Raw genomic sequence first — 18,714 nt, 5'->3', positions numbered from 1 at the left:
TCTTCAAAGTCATGCAAACTCTAAAAACAGTTCTTAGACATTATAACCTGCTTTCTTAGCTCAGCAATGCTGCCTGTAATGTCTGTAATCCAACAAAGCACCAGTGATAGCACCAAGGTAAGAACAAGAACGCAGCCTACAGCTGGACATCAATCAACTGCTATAAAGGCACAGAACTGTTTTTATTTCAGAAACAAAAGCCACTTTACTAGTAGAAGAAAATACCAGAACACAACAGAGACAAATAACAAGGTGGGGAAAAAAAATAAAACCAATAAAAAACCCCAAAAGCACACAAGACATACGTGGACTTGTGCCACATATGAACATTCAAAATTGAACCTGGAAAGAACTTCACTTGTTTCCTGTTTTTTTTTAATCCTGCATGACAAGAGACATTGGAGACCTGTCCTGTCTCTCCAGCAGGTGTGGGGATACATGTATCTCAAGAATAACAGTTCAAAAGAAAAACAGACATACACTAGATAATGTACTCCATCTAAAGTGCTCACCCAGTCTTTCCAACGTTCATTTAAAAAGCAATAATCCTGTATAAAAAGAATATTGTTGACATAAAAGCAGAGGAAGAAGACAACTACAATGCTCTAAAGCTCTCTAGCTGGCATAAACTAAAGTCAAGACATTTTATCCTCCATCAGAGTTCATCCACCCTTTAAGCTTGTCTGACTGTCCACGGTTATAAATCAAGTCTGCTGTGGGTGCAAATATGACAGCAGACTTCCTGTGGGGAAACCTGGGTACTGTGTGAGGAGGGTCCTTTCCCACACAGATGTAACCACATTGCTTCCAGGTCCCACTTGTTGCACAGTCTGCTACAGTATCTGCACTAACGGGGTATTTGGAAGGTGGCTCTGCACAAACCAGTTGCCATATTACATCTGCTTTTCTGTTATAAAAGATTTCCATGGCTCCCAGCAATGCAAAATTGACTGTATATACAAAACAGTTCTGAAGCAGCATAAACATTTATCAGAGATCAGCATTTAAAGTAATTAAAAGCAGAGCTGCTGCTTATTATGTATGTGAAATAAGACCATGCAGGCAAAATGTGATGAAGGCACTCGTGAATTAATTTTATACCGATCACAGTACATGATCAGTATAAAAAGCATCAAACAAGCAGCTAATTTTATTAAGCATATTTTAAACCATATTGGTAAGCTGTTGTAATGGCAATCTAGAGTTAATTTTTTAATTTGTCAGGGCTGCTGTAAAGTTATATATGTACATGCTAATGGGCAGCATCAAGGAACTGAGCAGGTCATGAGCTTTAGGACATTTTCACTTCTCACACACACTGATACATCCTGAACTAACAGTATCATTTTCTATCAATTTAACAATGACAGCTGCACTTATATAAACCATCTAAGCAAAGAACTTTCAAACAGTTCACAAAGATTAAATAATTAATTTCTCAATACCCATGTAAGGTAAATGCGAAATAAAATCATCAACTTTTTTCAGCAAATAAATTTAGTTGCACTCTTAAAATATTAATTCACACAAATCATCTGAAGGTGATCTGCAAAGGCAGCAATCCCTCTAATCTTCAGGGGAATACTGCCAATTGCTATACACTCTACTGGAATGTGACTGAAAGCAAACAGAACAGAACAATCACATTGCTGAAAGCAGAAGGCTTCACTTACCCTTCTCTCCATCTGAAATAAGATCTCTTTCTCCCTTTTGCACAACTGTCAAATTCCCCATGGCTTGGCTGAGTCTTAGTACACATCCATGATGATCACTACTGTCTACAGGGTCTCTAAGCTACAACACAAGAATTCCATACACAGTACATATTTTGCTACTAGAACAACATATTCTAACATGCATATACCTAAGAAGAAAAAAAGCAACAACATCAGTATGTATTTTTCTCTGTATTTTTTTCTATAGCCACTGCAATGTTAAAAAATGCATGACAATGGATCTTCTTTAAAAAAGAGCTCAGTTTAAGAATATGCAATGCTGTGGCAATGATCCCATGGAATAACAACCCAGAAAGTGTTTCTCTCACATATAAAAAATAGAACATAATATTTGAGCCAGTAATAAGTTACTTATTTTCAAGGACAAAAAGACTGAACTTGCAAATACATAAATACCAAAAAGGCAAACAGCTCACCATGGCTTCATACAGTCTACTGAACTCCATATAGTTTGGAGTAAGAATAGCTCGCTGGTAGCCTTGAATAAGAGAAGGCTGCTGGGAAATGAGCCACAGTCCATCCTGGAAAATATAGTAAGAACATTTACTGAATAGATTCTTAAATGTTAAACCACTGACTGAAATAAAGAAAATACTTACTGCATCAATAATGATAGGAATTCCTTTCACTTTCGATTTCTCTATGATACCCTGCAAAAAATGCAGATACTTTTAAGAGGCTTGTTAATTTAGATTTTGTAAAATCCAAACCAAATTCATATAATAAATCTGACCATGCAAGTTGTTTTTACAAAGTGATAGAAAAAAATCTGTTATATTCTGCAAACTAATGTAAAAGATTTTCATATCAGCAGGTAATTTTACAGTCACAGTGTTTTCTCCCTGGTTTAAGTGTCCACAGAGTTGGTATGTGTATTGGGGTACTCATGGCAAGGTTTTGGGAGGGAGAAGAGGGGCTACAGGCCTTCTCCAAGAAGTTGCTGGAAGCTTCCCTCATGTCCAACAGAGCTGATACCAGCCAGCTCCAGGACAGTCCTGCCACTGGCCAAGCCAAGCCCATCAGCGACAGTGATGGGATCATAGACTTGAAAACAGGATAAAGTTACCGTTGCAGCCAGAGAAGAGAGGAGTGAGAATATGTGAAAGCTACAGCCCTGCAGACATGCAGGTCAGTGAAGGAGGAAGAGGAGGTGCTCCAGGCTCTGAAGCAGAGATTCCCCTGCAGCCTGTGGTGCAGTTCACAGTGAGGCAGCTGTGCCCCTGCAGCCCATGGAAATCCACAAGGAAGCAGAGCAGGTCGATGCCCAAAGGAGGCTGTCACCCCATGGAAAGTGTGCACTGAAACAGGCTCCTGGCTGGACCTGTGGCCCCATGGAGACAGGAGCCCACAGTGGGGCAGTCTGTTTCTGAAGGACTGCACCCCATGGGAAGGAGCCATGTTGGAGCAGTTTGTGAAGAACTGCAGTCCATGGGAAGTCCACTGGAGAAGTTTGTGGAGGACTATCTCTTGCAGGAGGGACCCCAGGGTGGAAGAGGGGAAGAAGGTGGAGTCCTTCCCCTGAGGAGGAAAGAGCAGCAGAGACAATATGTGATGAACTGACCAGAGTACCCATTTCCTGATCTCCTGCACCATTGACAGCAGGAAAATGAATAATTCTGGAGGTAAAATAAGCTGGGGAAGAAGGGAGGGGTGGAGGGAAGGTGTTTCACCACTTGGTTTTATTTCTCATTATCCTACTCTGATTTCATTTGTTATAAAACTCAATTTCCCCAAGGTGAGTCTGTTGCACATACTTCAATATAACAGTAACTGGTGAATGATCTCTCCTGTCCTTATCTTAACCCATGAGCCTTTTGTTTTATTTTCTCTCCCCTGTCCAGCTGAGGAGGGGAGTGATAGAGAAGCTTTGATGGACACCTGGCATTCAGCCAGGGTCAACCCACCACAATAAGCAAACAAACAAGCAATCTCACCCACTCTGTCTGCTGTAGGAGGCATGTAAAGCCAACACAAATCATACATAGTAAACATACATCTTCAATTAAAATAAAACCAGAAAAATCTCAGTGAGTACTGCCTTGATAGAAATCTACCAATAACTATAATAATTAACTTCAGTTGCTTTGCTGCTGGCAGCCCCACTGCAGTATTAGTTTATGTACTAACAAACATCTGAGACAAGCAGTATATATGATGTCATTTCACCTGTGGGTCTGGAGGTTTTATGTTTTGAAAGCAAAACCAAGGTGGTCCAGGCAACAGAGCATTGTAAAAGTGTTCTTTTCAGCAAGCAGTATCTCTGAGTAGACTGCCCTTGTTCTGTCTCCTAAGCCAGCAGCAGCAATGACTGATCCTCAGGCTTTTTAATGAACAGTGGCTGACAGTCAAGTTTTTTTCAGTGTTGGTTATTACCAACTCATCTTTGAAGCTGGAGGGTTTATCTTTTTCCCGTATAAGATAACAGAGCATGGTATCCTTCCAAAAGTTTAATTAATTTTGAATGTTATTAAGCTCTTCAGACTAGCTATCATATAGCACTGAGCTTCACAGGTTAGCAAGGCATGAGGAAGGCATTAGCAAGGCATTGAGGAAGAAGGAAGCAATTTTTAATTACTATTCAGAGTACTGAACTTCTCTCTTTCCTTGTATAGTGGTCAAAATAAACACCACCCACCTTGCTCCCTGTAACTTACTACATATGACATACACATATCCTCACAAACATTACTACCTGACTCTGATTTTTCCAATACCAATGGAAAGTATTTCCCTTCCATTTTCTTTGTGGGGCACTGTTTGCAGTTTGGAAGCAGGAGACTACCCAGTGCTCCAAGCCTGAGGACTTGTCTCAACACACAGCTGTGGCTACAGCAGAAGCTAGTAGAGAACAAAAACCTTTCCAAAATAGACTTGCACAACTTGGGCTGTGTGTCAGACTGCCAGCTGCCCACCTCCTTTGAGATCCCTAGGGAAAACCACAGAGTTTTCTCTTATACTCAGCTACTTGAGTAATTTTGAACCAATTACAAGTTTTACACAACTCTTATGATTCAGCTACTGCTAAATTATTCAAATTTATTAGTAAGTATACTTAACAGCTGTGTGAGGATGGAGTCTTAAAACATGCCTAGAATTAACTGTGGCATTCTGAAAACCAGAGTACCTTACTATCAAAGCTTTCAAGAAATGTATGAGAGAGTAATTTCTTAATTCATTCATGTTAATCTGCACAAATGTGCACAGCTTAGTTTTCCTTCACAGAAGCTGCACTGCTTTGCCCTTGCTGTGTTAAGTTCATTAACAATTATGTTTAACTTGGCTCACTTTGCAACAAGAAAACAAAGCTGTGGATCTAGCACCCGGATTTTGTTTTGCTGTTTGTATTTTCTTTGTATAAACGCATGTTATAGATCCAACAGCCCAATTAGTTTTGAATTATACTAAGCTCTTCTGATTAGATATCATAGGGCACTGAGACCCAGACCTCAGCAAGATCATCCTCCCCCAGTCTTTGAAGGTACAAATACCTTTTGCTGCAGCCCGGTTTCTAACTGGTTATAATTAGAATATTTCTGTATATTGGCAGCTTCACCAAACTCCTTCAGTACACTTAAAATGATTACTGCTCCACTTCCCACTAATATGAATCACCAGTTTATTCTAGTATGTCAACTTCAGTGAGCCAGTCTTTCATGACACTTGATGTTCTTAAACTAAAAAAGATTTCCCCAACAGAGTCAGTAACCAAGTCTGAAGGAAGACACCAGATCTCAGGAGTCCTTATCCTTCCAAACTGTTCTCTTAAATGCATTATAAGCAATCTAGGAAAGGAATTTTGCCAAAATTATGTTCCCAAAGACGCTGAAGTTTGGCAGTTGCTGTTATTGTTTGGCTCTTTTTCATATAATTTTCCTCATAATTGTCATCTTGGCTACTGGAATGTCTCGCTCTCTCCTAAATAATCAATCCTGAAGATCCATGGTATACCAAAAGAATGTATGTATAAGATTAAAAAAAAAAGTGCAAGTTACAAAGCATGACAGTATATCTACAGCTAAATAGCACCTGGAAGGCCAGATTACTGATACACTTTAGAGAAATAAGGCATTTTTTTCCTAATCATGTTTTGAGTTCCTACCTCTCTAGCACATCCTCCACAGTCCTGCAACATTTGATCTCTACTCCAAAGAGAAATTTCACCTTGCTAAGTAATACCACTGGGCAAACAAATCTTATTGTGTACCAAATCTCTGAGGTATCAGTTTCTAATCTAACATACTCAATGATCTTTGCTTGTTCTTCCTCTCCTTATAAAAAAAACCAATCAGGGGATACAAAGCTGTTTGTCATATTTAGAAACATTTTTATTTAAAAAATTCCAAACAATAAGAAACAAACAAACAAACAAAGCCCCTATCCCAATTATTTTCCTTTTCTCTTCCTTCCTTAAATGCAGGGGTAAACTGCTTGGAGATAGACAAAGAACCTCACAGAGGAAGTTCTGGGAAGGGAAGGGGTGATTTCAAAACTGTAATAAACCAGTGAAGATCAGGCAACCCCCCTAAGACATGTCTGAAGGACACCACATTCACAGGAGAACCCCTGTTTCCTTCTGATTGTGGACAGGGCCACTGGAGAGCAGTTCATCCCACGCAGCTTCGACACCTCCTTTAGGGTGGGATGAGCCAACAGACATACCTGCCTCTCCTCAGCTATCACAGGTTTTATTTGTACTGTTTTATTTTTAGACACCACGAATTAGGCGAAATGAAGCCCACTTTTAAACATCCTATTTCTGCAAATATTGCATTTTAAGAAAATCCTTAAATATTTGCATTAACAGGAGTTTATGGCAATAATGGCAAAATCCTCTATTCAGAGTATTGGCAAAGATCAATTTTCACCTGTATTTGTACCTCGGTATTTGGCATGGACTTTTTTTGGTTAATACCTGTAGATACAGAAGAACCTTCACTGTTAATTGCCCAATTAATACAGGTCAGGCTAACTCTGCTTTCACACCAAAACCTATTTAACAGTTCCTGATAAAATTCCACATATAAGCAGAAAACATCTGTTCAGTTTTATCAAATATAACAATTATTTCTATGGGAAAGGATTTAGAAGAGAACATTGACAATTAAAAATATTAAGAAATGTCACTAAGACAAAAGCTGAAATGAAAACACCATTGACAAGTGAACAGCAACACATACAGATATCAATGATAAGCCCAAGACATCATCCCTTTCCTTCAAATAGCATTTTGAATATTAAGGATTTGAAGATTCCAGCTCCAGGATAGCCCAGTGAAAAACATTCTGTGCACAGAATGTATTATACTACAACAGTGGTGGTTCAGCTTGGAGCAAGGCAGGAGAACTTCCTTCAGTTTACTCCTAAGCCCTCAAGGACATCCAGAACTGAAGCACTGAACTCACAAGGCAATCTTGGCACGAGTCACAAAGAGAGAGGACAACCATGAGAAGAAGAGGATGATGCACTGTTGTCACCCAACCTTATGAACTACAGCCACACTGTGTAGCTAAGATAGCAAAGACTGAAATTTGGATCCTTCCTCTGCAATTCACAGCCAGGGCCAAAATTCAGTCTCTTACCCATTCACATTGAGAGTCTTAATAATGGGGTTGGGGCAATCTCTTGCTAGAGATATTCTTCTTTCTATCAGCTGGCTAAATACTTGGTAGTCCTCTGAAACAGTGATTCAACATTTGCGTGAGAAAAGGAAAAGAGGTGTCAACCCCCGTTATTAAAATCAGTGATGATTAACTGTATTGCAAGACTGCAGTACCCGTGCTAGAACAAATCTGTAGCAGGAGTTTGCTCTCCTAATAACGAGACCAAATCTGAAGCTTCTATCCTGATTAAGCCAAAGAGGAAATTACCTGGGATTCACACATCCCACAAAGATGCTCTATGGGACAAACTCTCTCACAGTTATTATCATTTGTTAGCAGCACCAAATACTTGACATTTAGAATTGCCCAAAATAGTATTTCAGTCATTGCAATTTTGGTGGTGGTGGTTGAGAGGAAGAAAGCCAGAGAGAGTAAAATTAACCTGAATCTACTCCTACTCTATTCTTGAAATACACTATTTCCTGAAAAAACCTTTTTCTTTGACTCGTTATTCAGGACTTCTACGCAAGCAGCCTACTCAATAAGAACTGAAAAAGAACTTGTGTCACAGTAGAAACCATTAGTCTATCTGAGGAAAGGTAACTCTTTACTGTAATTTCAAAAATTTACAAAGTAAGGATGAAAAATTAATGTTTTTTCATTATTTTTCATTATCATATATTCCCTTAAATGCAATGCATTCATTATAGTAGAAATCAGTTTCCTGTCCCAACTTTCACATGGGAATTTTAAAACAGATTCCCAAACCCAAATTCCAAACTTTAAAAGAAACCCAAAAGACAAAGCTGAAACACAAAATAAGCACAACCACCAAAACAAAACCAAAACACACCAACCAGCACACTTCCCCTAAAAAACCTGAAACACAAAACCCCAACACACTGATACCTGTACAACACACACACAAATGCAGAATTATTCAGGCTGGAAAGGACTGCAGGAGGGAGAAGCCTGAAGGAACAAATGGACAGGATACTGCTGAGAGAGGACACAGTAATGCAGAAAAGCATGATGATATTTAACCATTTGATAGCCTGCAGCTGTGCTGTGAAACACACAATTCACCTGCACTGTACTAACATGGACATCCAGGACACCTGAACACTTCCACAAGTATTATGGAAAAGGGAATGGGGCTGAGATGAGCCACTGGTTGTAAGAAACAGCCACGTGGAGAATAGTGGGGAACACGTGAGGGAGGAATAAATTGCTATGGAGTTCCTGAGTGCAAGCAAAGGATTTCTTATCAGCAATTGAAGTCTTCAGAGAGCAGCCACCCTGAGGCCCCAGGGGCAGAGAACAGGTGATGCTCTCTCAGCCAGTGCCCACAGTCTCTTGGAAAGAAACTCTGCAGTCTGGACTTCTCCACCCAAGTCCATGAGCCAGCAATAACAGCCATCCTATTTATGCTGCCCACATGCAACAGCACAAAAGCTGGTTCTCCACAGATCCACAGAAAAGACAATTATGTAAGTTTGTCACACCTAAGTCAGACATACATTTCAGCTTTTTTAATTAGATGTGGATTAGCAGAAGAATGCCGGCAATGACTTTTAATATATTAGTATTTTTATCACTACTTATGTTCTTCCACATGAGCTAGTTCAGCTACAGAAAACTTTGGCATTTGGTGTTTACAAAACGAAGAATCAGGAAATTAGAGCCAGTCATTTAATTATAAGATTGAATTTTAATGAAATGAACGGAAAACCAGACTAGCAGAATATATAAAGCAACATCTATCCTACAACAGTAATTAATTTTCACACTGCCATTTTCCTACCTAGCAAAGGAAAGATTGCTTTACTTGACATCAGCAAAAAACACTGCATTTGCTTAGTCCCTTCAAGAGTCATGTCTTGACCCACTCTCAGGAAAAGTCTTACTCATATTCTCAAAAATAAATTCAAGCCTTAACATGCCATAATAATGGACAGTATTGACCAAAGTGACTTTAGGAAGCAGTGCCTTCAGCCCACTTAAGGTGCACTCCACTGCAACCTGCAAATGCTGAGTATGTAGTTACACACTCTGGTTTGGTAAAGACATGCAAATGTGCATAACCTGGCATTGGGAGTGGCAGTCCCTTTTACAAAGAACCCTCTCCTGAAAGCTAGGATCAGAAAATGCTGTTGAAACACCACCTATAATTGCTTATATTTTCTGCATGGATGCTGCTTTCATCCAGCAATCCTGAATCCATGATTTTGTCTGAAACAGGGTGATAAAAGAAAAAAGAGCCAAAATTTTCCTCTAAATGCTGCAGCTCGAAGCATTTCCACACATCCTCCTCCCCAAGGTGACCGGGAGGAACAAATAAGTTCCACCCCAACACGCTGCAAATCGATTCCTACAAACAGGCACTGAAAGCCCTAGGAAGCATTTCTGCCTTGCTTGCTTCAAGTCTGGATAAATGCAGAGTTAGCAGGGACTCAGCTGCAATAGAGGTCAGGATGCAGCTCTCTGGTGGAGGTGCCTGGAAAATGGGCTTGCAAGCAGGAATTTGTAATCTTGCACAGCTAGAAGTAGGCAAATATCCCAGGCACAGGCTGTGTTCAAGGCTACAGTCCTAGCTGGCAGGGGGGAGAAGCTTCCCTTAATATATTCTCTTTGATGCAAGAAGTTTGAAAAACATTAAGAATGGAGTTCTACTGTTTGAGATTCTTCCCATTAGAGCCATATTTTCAGAAATTTCAAAACTGGTTTTAGGCTTTTATTGACTCACTGATTAAAATGTGCAGTTGTCTCTTAAATGTGCTTTTATTAATTCCTACAAACTGATCCAAAGATTCATCCTCCTTTCAAAATTCAGCAAAGACAATGAAAATCTCTCTTTGTGGACAAGATGCATATATGAAAATCACCTTTAACTAGCCTAATTGCCTGAGTTTTACTTTATGTATTTCTGTATGCATACCTGTCACTAACTCATTAATCGCTCCACTAAGCCCTCAAACCTTGTGCAAGGAATGACCACCACTTGTGAATGAAGAGTCACCTAATAGAGATGAACATCCCTGCTCTGGAACAAATAGGTTCTTCATCTCATGGTTTATGCTCCATTCAATTTAAGTTGGTCTTTTGTCTTTTAATTGTGGTACCACATGCTAAGCCCTGTTTTCCAAAACAGATTTTCAGGTGCACAGCAGAATGTTTCACTTAAGCCAGGCAGAGTGTGATAAGGACTCTAAAGAATGCCCCTCTACACCATCAGGCTCATTAAGTGCTTTGGGAGATGTTAGAAGCTGTTACAATTAACAAAACCGAAGACACTGTAGATGCCAGCTAATCAAAACTGTTCTGTTCTACATTAAAAAAAAAAAAAGGAGAAAATTATTCATTTGTAGATTCCTTCTTTGAATTCAAATTAGATCACTTGCCTTAAGCATGGAAGAAAACTGCAACAGTTTCTTAATATCAGCTTCAATCACATGCGAAATTCCTGAAGAAGTGACATAAGCCAAAGTAATGCCTGAACACAATAAGAAAAAGCAAAAGCCTCTGAAATACTGTCCTAGTTATGAAAAAATCCAGAGCACTCCTTTTTGCCTGTGCTTCTCCAAAATCATGGTCAACCAGAGACCATTTCAGAAGCTACATTTATACATACATTTCAGCCCTAAACACATGAACGTCCACTTTTAAGTATTAATCCTTTTTATTGTAATCCAAAGTATAAATATCTACATCAGAATAAATAAAAGCAGTAATTTTTCTCATGCACTCCTTCACTCAATGTTTGCACTGACAAAGAAAACTCTACAAGGTTTCCAATTTATAGCTGATTATGTTAACTAGATTTGGCATAAGATATTCATGGTCAGTTGTTGCCACTTTGTCTTAAATAAACATAAACTTAAAATGAACTTGTCATGCTTAAAATGAACTTAATGAACTGAATTTATCACTGCCAATTTATTTTTAGGGTTTCTAGCTGAATGAGCTCATAAAGAGTTCCAATACCAGTGGTCTGCTGACAAATGCTTTTGGGCATCAAAATCAAGTTAAACAACAATATAAGCCTACATAAATAGCCCACTTCACTGTGAATGACTTTCATCAAGATCCATTACACATATTAGAAATAAATTTTGTTTGCAAGCTGCATAAACCTGTATTTAAGGTACAGTTAGCATACATTCAAACACTATTTTTCTAATCAAGACATTTATGAGGAAGCCACAGAATATTAATAGTTCTTAGCTCAAGCAGCAAGAGTTTCTTGGCATAACCAAGAGGGTATCTCTGCCTTGAGCTGGTGTTCCTAAGCTTCATCCACACCAGTAACACCACCACAAAGACCTGCATCCTAACCCAGCAACTGCCCCACCTTAGGTGATGACATCCACAAATTCTGAGTCTCATCAGGCCTTTTGAAAGCAATAAAGCTTGGCTAGCTGGAGATCAGTTTTTCACTGGATTCTGTTTGTGATATGTGCATCAATGCTGGGCCTTGGGGGAAGGCTGACAGCACGCACATTCTCACAGAGAGGGCACACACATCCCCCTGGGTTTTGCCCTTGCAGTACCCCAAACACAAAGTTCCAGCTACCTCACCTCTTCCTAGCTGAGGGCTGAGAAGAGAAAGGCATCTCCTTGCTGCTACTTCAGTTCCTTATGAACTGCTGAATCCTCACAGCAAGAACCTACAAAGGGTATAAACAGGGAGGAAGCAAATGCACGACACATGCTAAAGAATGAAGTTTCTGGAAAATAATTCTGCTAATTTGAGTTGCCATGAGCAATGATGCTAAACAATAACACATTCTGCAGTGACTCCAAACAATACTACATTCTGTTGGTTTATATTTGTACATGGTGGTAAGTACCACGGGCAATACTAATCTGTCATCTGCAACATTCGCCTGAGACTCTTCTCAGGTGCCTTACACCTGTGGTACAAATAGAACTGAAAGGTCTAGTAGATATCAAGAGGAAAATCTTTTTCAAGGCTCACAGTGACAGATTCAACTCTAACAGACCTATATGATAACAACTGGTGGCCCTGTATTCTGCAGTGCTCTTGATCTTGCAAAAAAGTAGTGCAGATAGTGTAGTGAAGCACCTGGTCCCATTCTCACAACTTATTAGGGCTTTGAAGTGTTGCCTAAATCTTGAATGCATGGGCCTTGAAAGGGGGAAAATAATCCAACTGACCAAAGACAGAAAGGCTGATACCTTAGGCAAGGTGGAACTGAGAATCCACCCACCCTTCTGAAGATTTCAAATGGGTTCTCTCTGGGCACACCTGATGGAGATGATCTGTGACAAGGGCCCAAACCTCTCTCACCATGTAGATGCAAACTACACCCAAGACATTTTAACACAACCTTAAGATGATGTCACAAGGGGTGGAAAATGAGATTCTGAAATTTATATCCCAAGAGATAGCAGAGATCTTTAAGGGCAAATGATTGGCTGAAGGAAGCACTGTAGGACAAGGTGGCTGAAGGAAGAAAAACAGCAACAGCAATAGGCACAAATGGCAGCTAGGCAGGGCCTCAGCCAAAAGAAAACCCAGGCTGGTAGTCCTGACATGTTCTGGAAACTAAAACAAAGACTGAGAATTGAGCAAGAGGAACAAGCATATGGTTTGAGAACCCAGTCAATTTCATCGTGTAATCTGAATTACACAGAGCTGTTCTTGCCATTAATCATTACCTCTCTCCTACAGGAGGAAAGCAAGTGTGCTCTGCTGAAAACTGCATTCTGACTTTAATCAAGACACACAAGTCTGGAAGACCAGGGTCCAGGACTGGGTGCTGCCACTTCAAGGAGAGAGGCAAAGAACCCAGTGACAAGCAAGGAAGATTCCAATGTGGAAGAGTTCAGTTAAGGAGAGGGCTCTTCATAAGCATGAATGCTTGTCTATGTGATCCCTACAGTAACTGCTATTCCAGCAGCAATCCTGTATCAGTCCACCTGGCCTCAAAGCCAGAAGGAACAGAGGGAAAGGAGATGACAAGAGGATGGAAACTAATGAGGACACAGCTCAGCCTGTAACTGCCTCACTGCCTGGTGGCAGCAGAATGCAGAACATGTGGAGCATTAGGCTCTCCCAGGAGGGAGGGCAAGGAACACTGGTATTTTTAACAAAGTCCTCTCGGAAGCTGCGCTCATCACCCTGCAGCAGAGGAACCTGATTCTCTCACACACCCAAGAAACAGCTCTTGATGGCACAGGCAGAAATTTCCCTACTTCCAAGCTTCTCCTAGAAGGAAAATCAGATCAGAGTAAAGCCACAAGTGCAAACACACATGCAATGAATGAAGTAAGTTGTGATTGGTAGATATGATAGGGACGTAACACTGCTGCTGCGTGAACAAAAGGAGAATATCCAACAGCTTTGGAAATATGCTGCTTCTAAGTCATTGGGATCTTGGCCTTGCTTACATACAGCAGCTAAACTCTTTCTCAACAGGCTAAACCACCAGCAGCAGTAGTCCAACTGAGCTGAACTCGATGAAATAACATACTGGTATCACTGGCCAGAATCAGTCATGGACACTGAAAGGAATACACAGATGGCCTGATGTTCCCCACAAGACAGCTGACATCATGACCAACTTTCACACCAGATGTGGTAACAGCATTTCAAAGATTTGTAGTAGTATGGGGAGCAGAAATGTTTCAATCTGCACACTCCAGAGCTGAGAATTGGAGCAGAAATGTGTTTTTGCTCTTTTCTCTTGAAAAGAAGCTGCTTGGATTGCTTATTTGCATTGGAATTGGAAAGTCTAAGCAGGTTGAGACTAGAACTGCCACATCTGCAAGGGATCCAGGTATACAGCTATCAGGACACAATAAATGCTTTCTTTAGGAGAATTTTCTGAAGCTGCAGCTCCTGGTCTCACAAACCCATGGCTAGAAGGCTCTGACAGAGCATCAGCTCCAAGTAACAGAATGTGAGGCTTCTGGCACAGACCCACACAAGTGGCTTATAAAAGGAGGATATAACTTGCAGAGCAGCTTCTTGTAACAGGACTTGTAAATGGAACTACATCCAAACCCACAAAATTGCAGGAAGACAGTAAATATGTATTCAAAGACTATCATAGTGCTCAAGGAAAAAGAAATCAAATCAAAGGAAACTGATCACAAGGTGGGATTTTTTTAAATCAGACTGTTGAAAAGAGCTCAAATGCCACAGTGAGCAGTGCAGGCGTTAAGAACGAGGGAGGCAGGTGACATCCTAAAGATGCTGAGGAAGCAAAGCATTCTTTGATCTGGAGACGATGCACCATCTGGTCAACACACATTCAAGCTATTCCACAACAGAACAAGTGTCTCTTGGCCATATACCAGAAATTGAAGGTTACAGCACTAGTAATTAATTTCTTAATTTCTCAAGGCTCAGAAGAGAGAGGCAGCCCAAACACATAACTGTTTGGAGAAGCGCATTAATTGGAAATGTGCTGGCACAATACTGACAAGAACTGACATAAAAGCAGCTTTAGAGAGATGCCAAAACACAATGCCTCAGCACCTTAATGGGACAGAAGGAGGCAGAGGGGAAGCTCTATCTCACCATCACTAGCACTCTGATACAAAACCCTGACCAGAAAGCAGACACTCACCTACCTCCCAGCTCGGTGTTCATACGACACATGCCACAGTTAGCTTAAAGGGAAACCAGAAAACTTTATACCAAACCAGCCTCCTCTAAAAGTTTAAAATAGCAATGCTATCACCTCTTGTTTTTTTTCTTGACACCTAAAATTCGCTGTTGAAGCAGGAGGGAGGGGGACTCAGCTTTCCCTGAGCACAGAGAAGCACCACTCTCCCTCAGACAGGCAGCCAGGGTTCACTTGTCCCCAGTGGCACATTAAAAACCTCAACGCTGGGTAACTAATGAACATTTGCACAACTACAGTGCAGACAAAGAACTTGAGCTTTAATGTGACTTGAAATTAATAAGGCCAGATCCACAGTTCATATGAATGTGCCCTGAGATTTTAGCACAAAGTAACTTCCAAATGCCTCGTCTTTATTGGCTGGGTTTGTTTCTTTAACTCTAAGCTGGCTTACACAGGACAGCCAGACTGAAGTAAAATATGCTTGTAATTCACCAGGAAAGCAATATTATTTTTAGCAATGAGGAAAAAAACACAATCAAGAAATCTTCCAGATACTTCTGTAGTACAGATAAGCACATAAACCCTAGATGAAATTCTGATATAAAAGACATTTATCTTCGATATTCTAAATGAATTCTTATTTTCTTTTGTTTAAAGTTGTTTTCCTTTAGGAAAAAAAAAAAAAGTTTTTTTTTTAGCCAACTTTTTTTTTTCTGTAAAAAGAAAAATCTGAAAATCATGTTTTCAAAAAATAATAAAATCTGTTTAAATTTTTCACTCATACCACCATTTGATTTCTTCATTAGCTGTAATAAATTTATTTTGTTTAATTTCTAATATTTATTACTTTTGCACCTCTGTATCATAATATATACATTTACCTTAAAAAAAATTAAAGAAGCAAGAAACTCCAATAGCAACTTTCTTTAACAAAATCCCAGCAAAACTACCATTGATAGTTTTCAAGGTATTCTAAACACTTAGATAGTGTGGTCTCCAGTCTCTTGCCTGCTCTGTTTCATGATACCACTGTGTAACTGTCAACATTTCTATAAATTATATTAATTCCACTTGTTAGTGCCACTGATTAATTCAGTAATACTGGTCAGGAAAAAAAAAATTGTACAAATTAGATTGACATTAGACTGAAAGACACACTTCAAACACACAAAGATGTGTTGACAGTAATACAAAACATCATTGAGAAGATGGTCTAAGTACTTATTATTTAAAGTAAAAGACTATCTAATCTCCTGTTTCAGCTCTCCACTAAGGCTTGACAGAAAATAGGATTATCTCTTTATCCAAAGTAGAAATCTACAACATTTTATAATTAAGAGTATTATTTCTTATTGCAAGAGGACACAGTCCATGTTCTTTAGTGCATCTGATATGAGCTGTCAAAAATTAGAAACTCAAATCCATATTTATGTACTTACAGTACTGGTGCTTTGCACCTAAGAAAACACAGAGCCTTTTATTTAGATACACAAACACTTATTTCTTAATTAGTGACTTTCACAAACTAAACAAAAGCAAATCAGAACAACCATACATGTGCCTAAAATTCAGACTGAAGGTTACAGTTTAACAATGAAGACCACAGACAGAAACTGTAATTTTCAGTCAACGATATTTTATTAAATTTGATATTTAGCAACCATAACAAGAACATTTGTGTAATGATGTAAGATATAGGAATGCTTAATACAATTCAACATAAAGACATAGGATAAAATATCAGTATGCACATTACCTTAGCGTTCTCAAGCAGAACTTCATCTCTGCCTAAGCCAGGTCCTATGACAACCGAGTGCAGCCGTGGTAACCACTTTTCCACCTCATGGACAGCATTGGGACTATCACTACAAGGAAATGTGAAAAAAAAATAAAGAGAAGTTTAAAAAGACTTCATTTTAGTATTCTCAAAAACTGAGTTCAAGATGCAAGATAGAAAGAGGTATTTCCTATCTTGAGTGTCAGGCAATTTTATCGTCTCAACTACCAAGAATCATATGACACAGAAAATATAGAATGGTTGTCCAAATAGCTAACATGAAAAATTTCTCTCAATTCATTCTTTAGGAGATACCACATAAAAATGAGGAAGTAACTGCAAGTATCCACTACAGCTGTTACAAAATAAAAAAATAAAATCCAAGGAGGAAACTAACAATTTTTAGAGTCTGTTACAATTCCCTATTTAATGCTTCTTTGGAGAGGTTATACCTTGGAGAGAGATCCACCATCTCGCAGGTATATATTGCAGCTTGCTGGAAATGATGCAATTGTCTATTACCCCACATGGCAGAATGATAAATCTACTCATATGCTTTTTTGTCAGTTGCTTCATAAGAATTTGTTCCAACTGAATTACAGCCAAATTGTCCCCTTTCCCCAAAAGGCAACAGAAGAAACAAGCTATTCAGTATGGGCATTATCTGCTTGCAGTGCTTAAAATTTCTATGGCATTCTGGTTTTTGTCTACATTGGAAAATGATGAGAAAATTCACTGCCAAATATAGCTGCCATAATACAGCATTCAGTGACTGACCAGAGCTGTTTATTTTGTTCTGATCAGTTTTGTTGTGTAAATAGGTCAGAATATTGTGAAAGCACTGCCCAGCATTTGCAGTTAATCCTTACGGAGAGTATGGAGGGAAAATTTAGCCTCCCTCTCCCCCCATCTCTGACATTAGTGACAACAATAAATGAACATCTTAACTGAAGCACAGGGGAATAAAGCTCCCTGTACGCTGAGCAAGGGGGTACTGCCTCATAGTATTGCTCAGATTATTGTAAGCTTGCAATACTCCAACAAAGCTGTATTATTACAGATTAAAGCCACTGCATGTTTTTCATAACCAACAGCTGTCCTGATGGGACGCAGCACTTGGGAACAAGTGTTTAGGTTGTGTCTGGCAGAATCAGCAAATTCCACAATCATTTCTGCAAGTGCCAGGCAGCAGCCCAAAGCTTTTGCAGCTGCAGGGAGTGAGGCATCCCACTCAAGGGCGCAGGGATGTGGTGCCTGGCCACAGCCCAGCGACCCCTCCACTGACAAGAGCTGCCTCAGAAAGCCCAGAGGTGCCCTGAGCTGACACCACAAAACAGCTCTGTCAAAACAAGGCTGCTGGGTGGGAGTGACGACCCTGCAAGGGCAAGGGAGACAGTGAACACAGCAGGACATCGCTGTCCCTGGAGCAGTCCCTGTTTTAGCAAGCTGAACTTCCATTTGAGCACTGCAGCTCCCTCCCTCCTCCTCTACCTCACATGGAAACCATAGAACTCAAGAACTGTTCAACAGCTCACTTCTTTTTATTTATCTCTGTAAAATCACCTATCGGTTTATGATGTAGATAGAGGCTGGAAATAAAAATTATTCAAGAAATAGCAAAAGCACTATTAAAAACATTTTAAAATACAGGTCTTTAATATGTGGTAGATTGAACATGTGAAAAACCAAACTCTAATAAAACATAATTTCTGAATGCAGACCACTTTTCTTTGTTCACATACTGAACTTCTTTTATCTTTGAAGAGCAATATATATCTCAATAGATATATTTCTCAAATAAATAGGTCTATATACCATGTAGTTGTAAGAATATTGTAACTTCTAGATATATAAGGATGTCTGGATTCAACATACCTTTGGATAGCAGAAGCCAAATACATTAAAAAAAACTTCATTAAACATAAGCTAAGAATAGTCATAGGTAGTATCATAAATGCTCTGCTCTTCTACAAATATCTTATGCAAATAACCTAACCATAAAA

At 39.5% G+C, this 18,714-nt stretch overlaps 1 protein-coding gene across 8 annotated transcripts in view; it reads right to left on the bottom strand.

Moving 5' to 3' along the window:
• NAXD (NAD(P)HX dehydratase) overlaps positions 1-18,714 on the bottom strand; it is a 51,228-nt gene that overhangs the window by 11,767 nt on the left and 20,747 nt on the right. For all 8 annotated transcript variants that reach the window (XM_053970205.1, XM_053970200.1, XM_053970203.1 and 5 more), the window contains 4 exons: positions 16,691-16,799; positions 2,336-2,386; positions 2,153-2,257; positions 1,674-1,794 (listed from right to left, as the gene is read on the bottom strand). In XM_053970205.1, the coding sequence (XP_053826180.1) occupies positions 1,674-1,794; positions 2,153-2,257; positions 2,336-2,386; positions 16,691-16,799 (386 nt within the window). The remainder of the gene's footprint in view (positions 1-1,673; positions 1,795-2,152; positions 2,258-2,335; positions 2,387-16,690; positions 16,800-18,714) is intronic.

Source organism: Vidua macroura, chromosome 2 (assembly GCF_024509145.1).
Source record: "Vidua macroura isolate BioBank_ID:100142 chromosome 2, ASM2450914v1, whole genome shotgun sequence".
Taxonomy (NCBI): Eukaryota; Metazoa; Chordata; class Aves; order Passeriformes; family Viduidae; genus Vidua; species Vidua macroura.
Note: the sequence above shows the minus strand (reverse complement) of the source record. Positions and strands in the feature narration are given on the sequence as shown.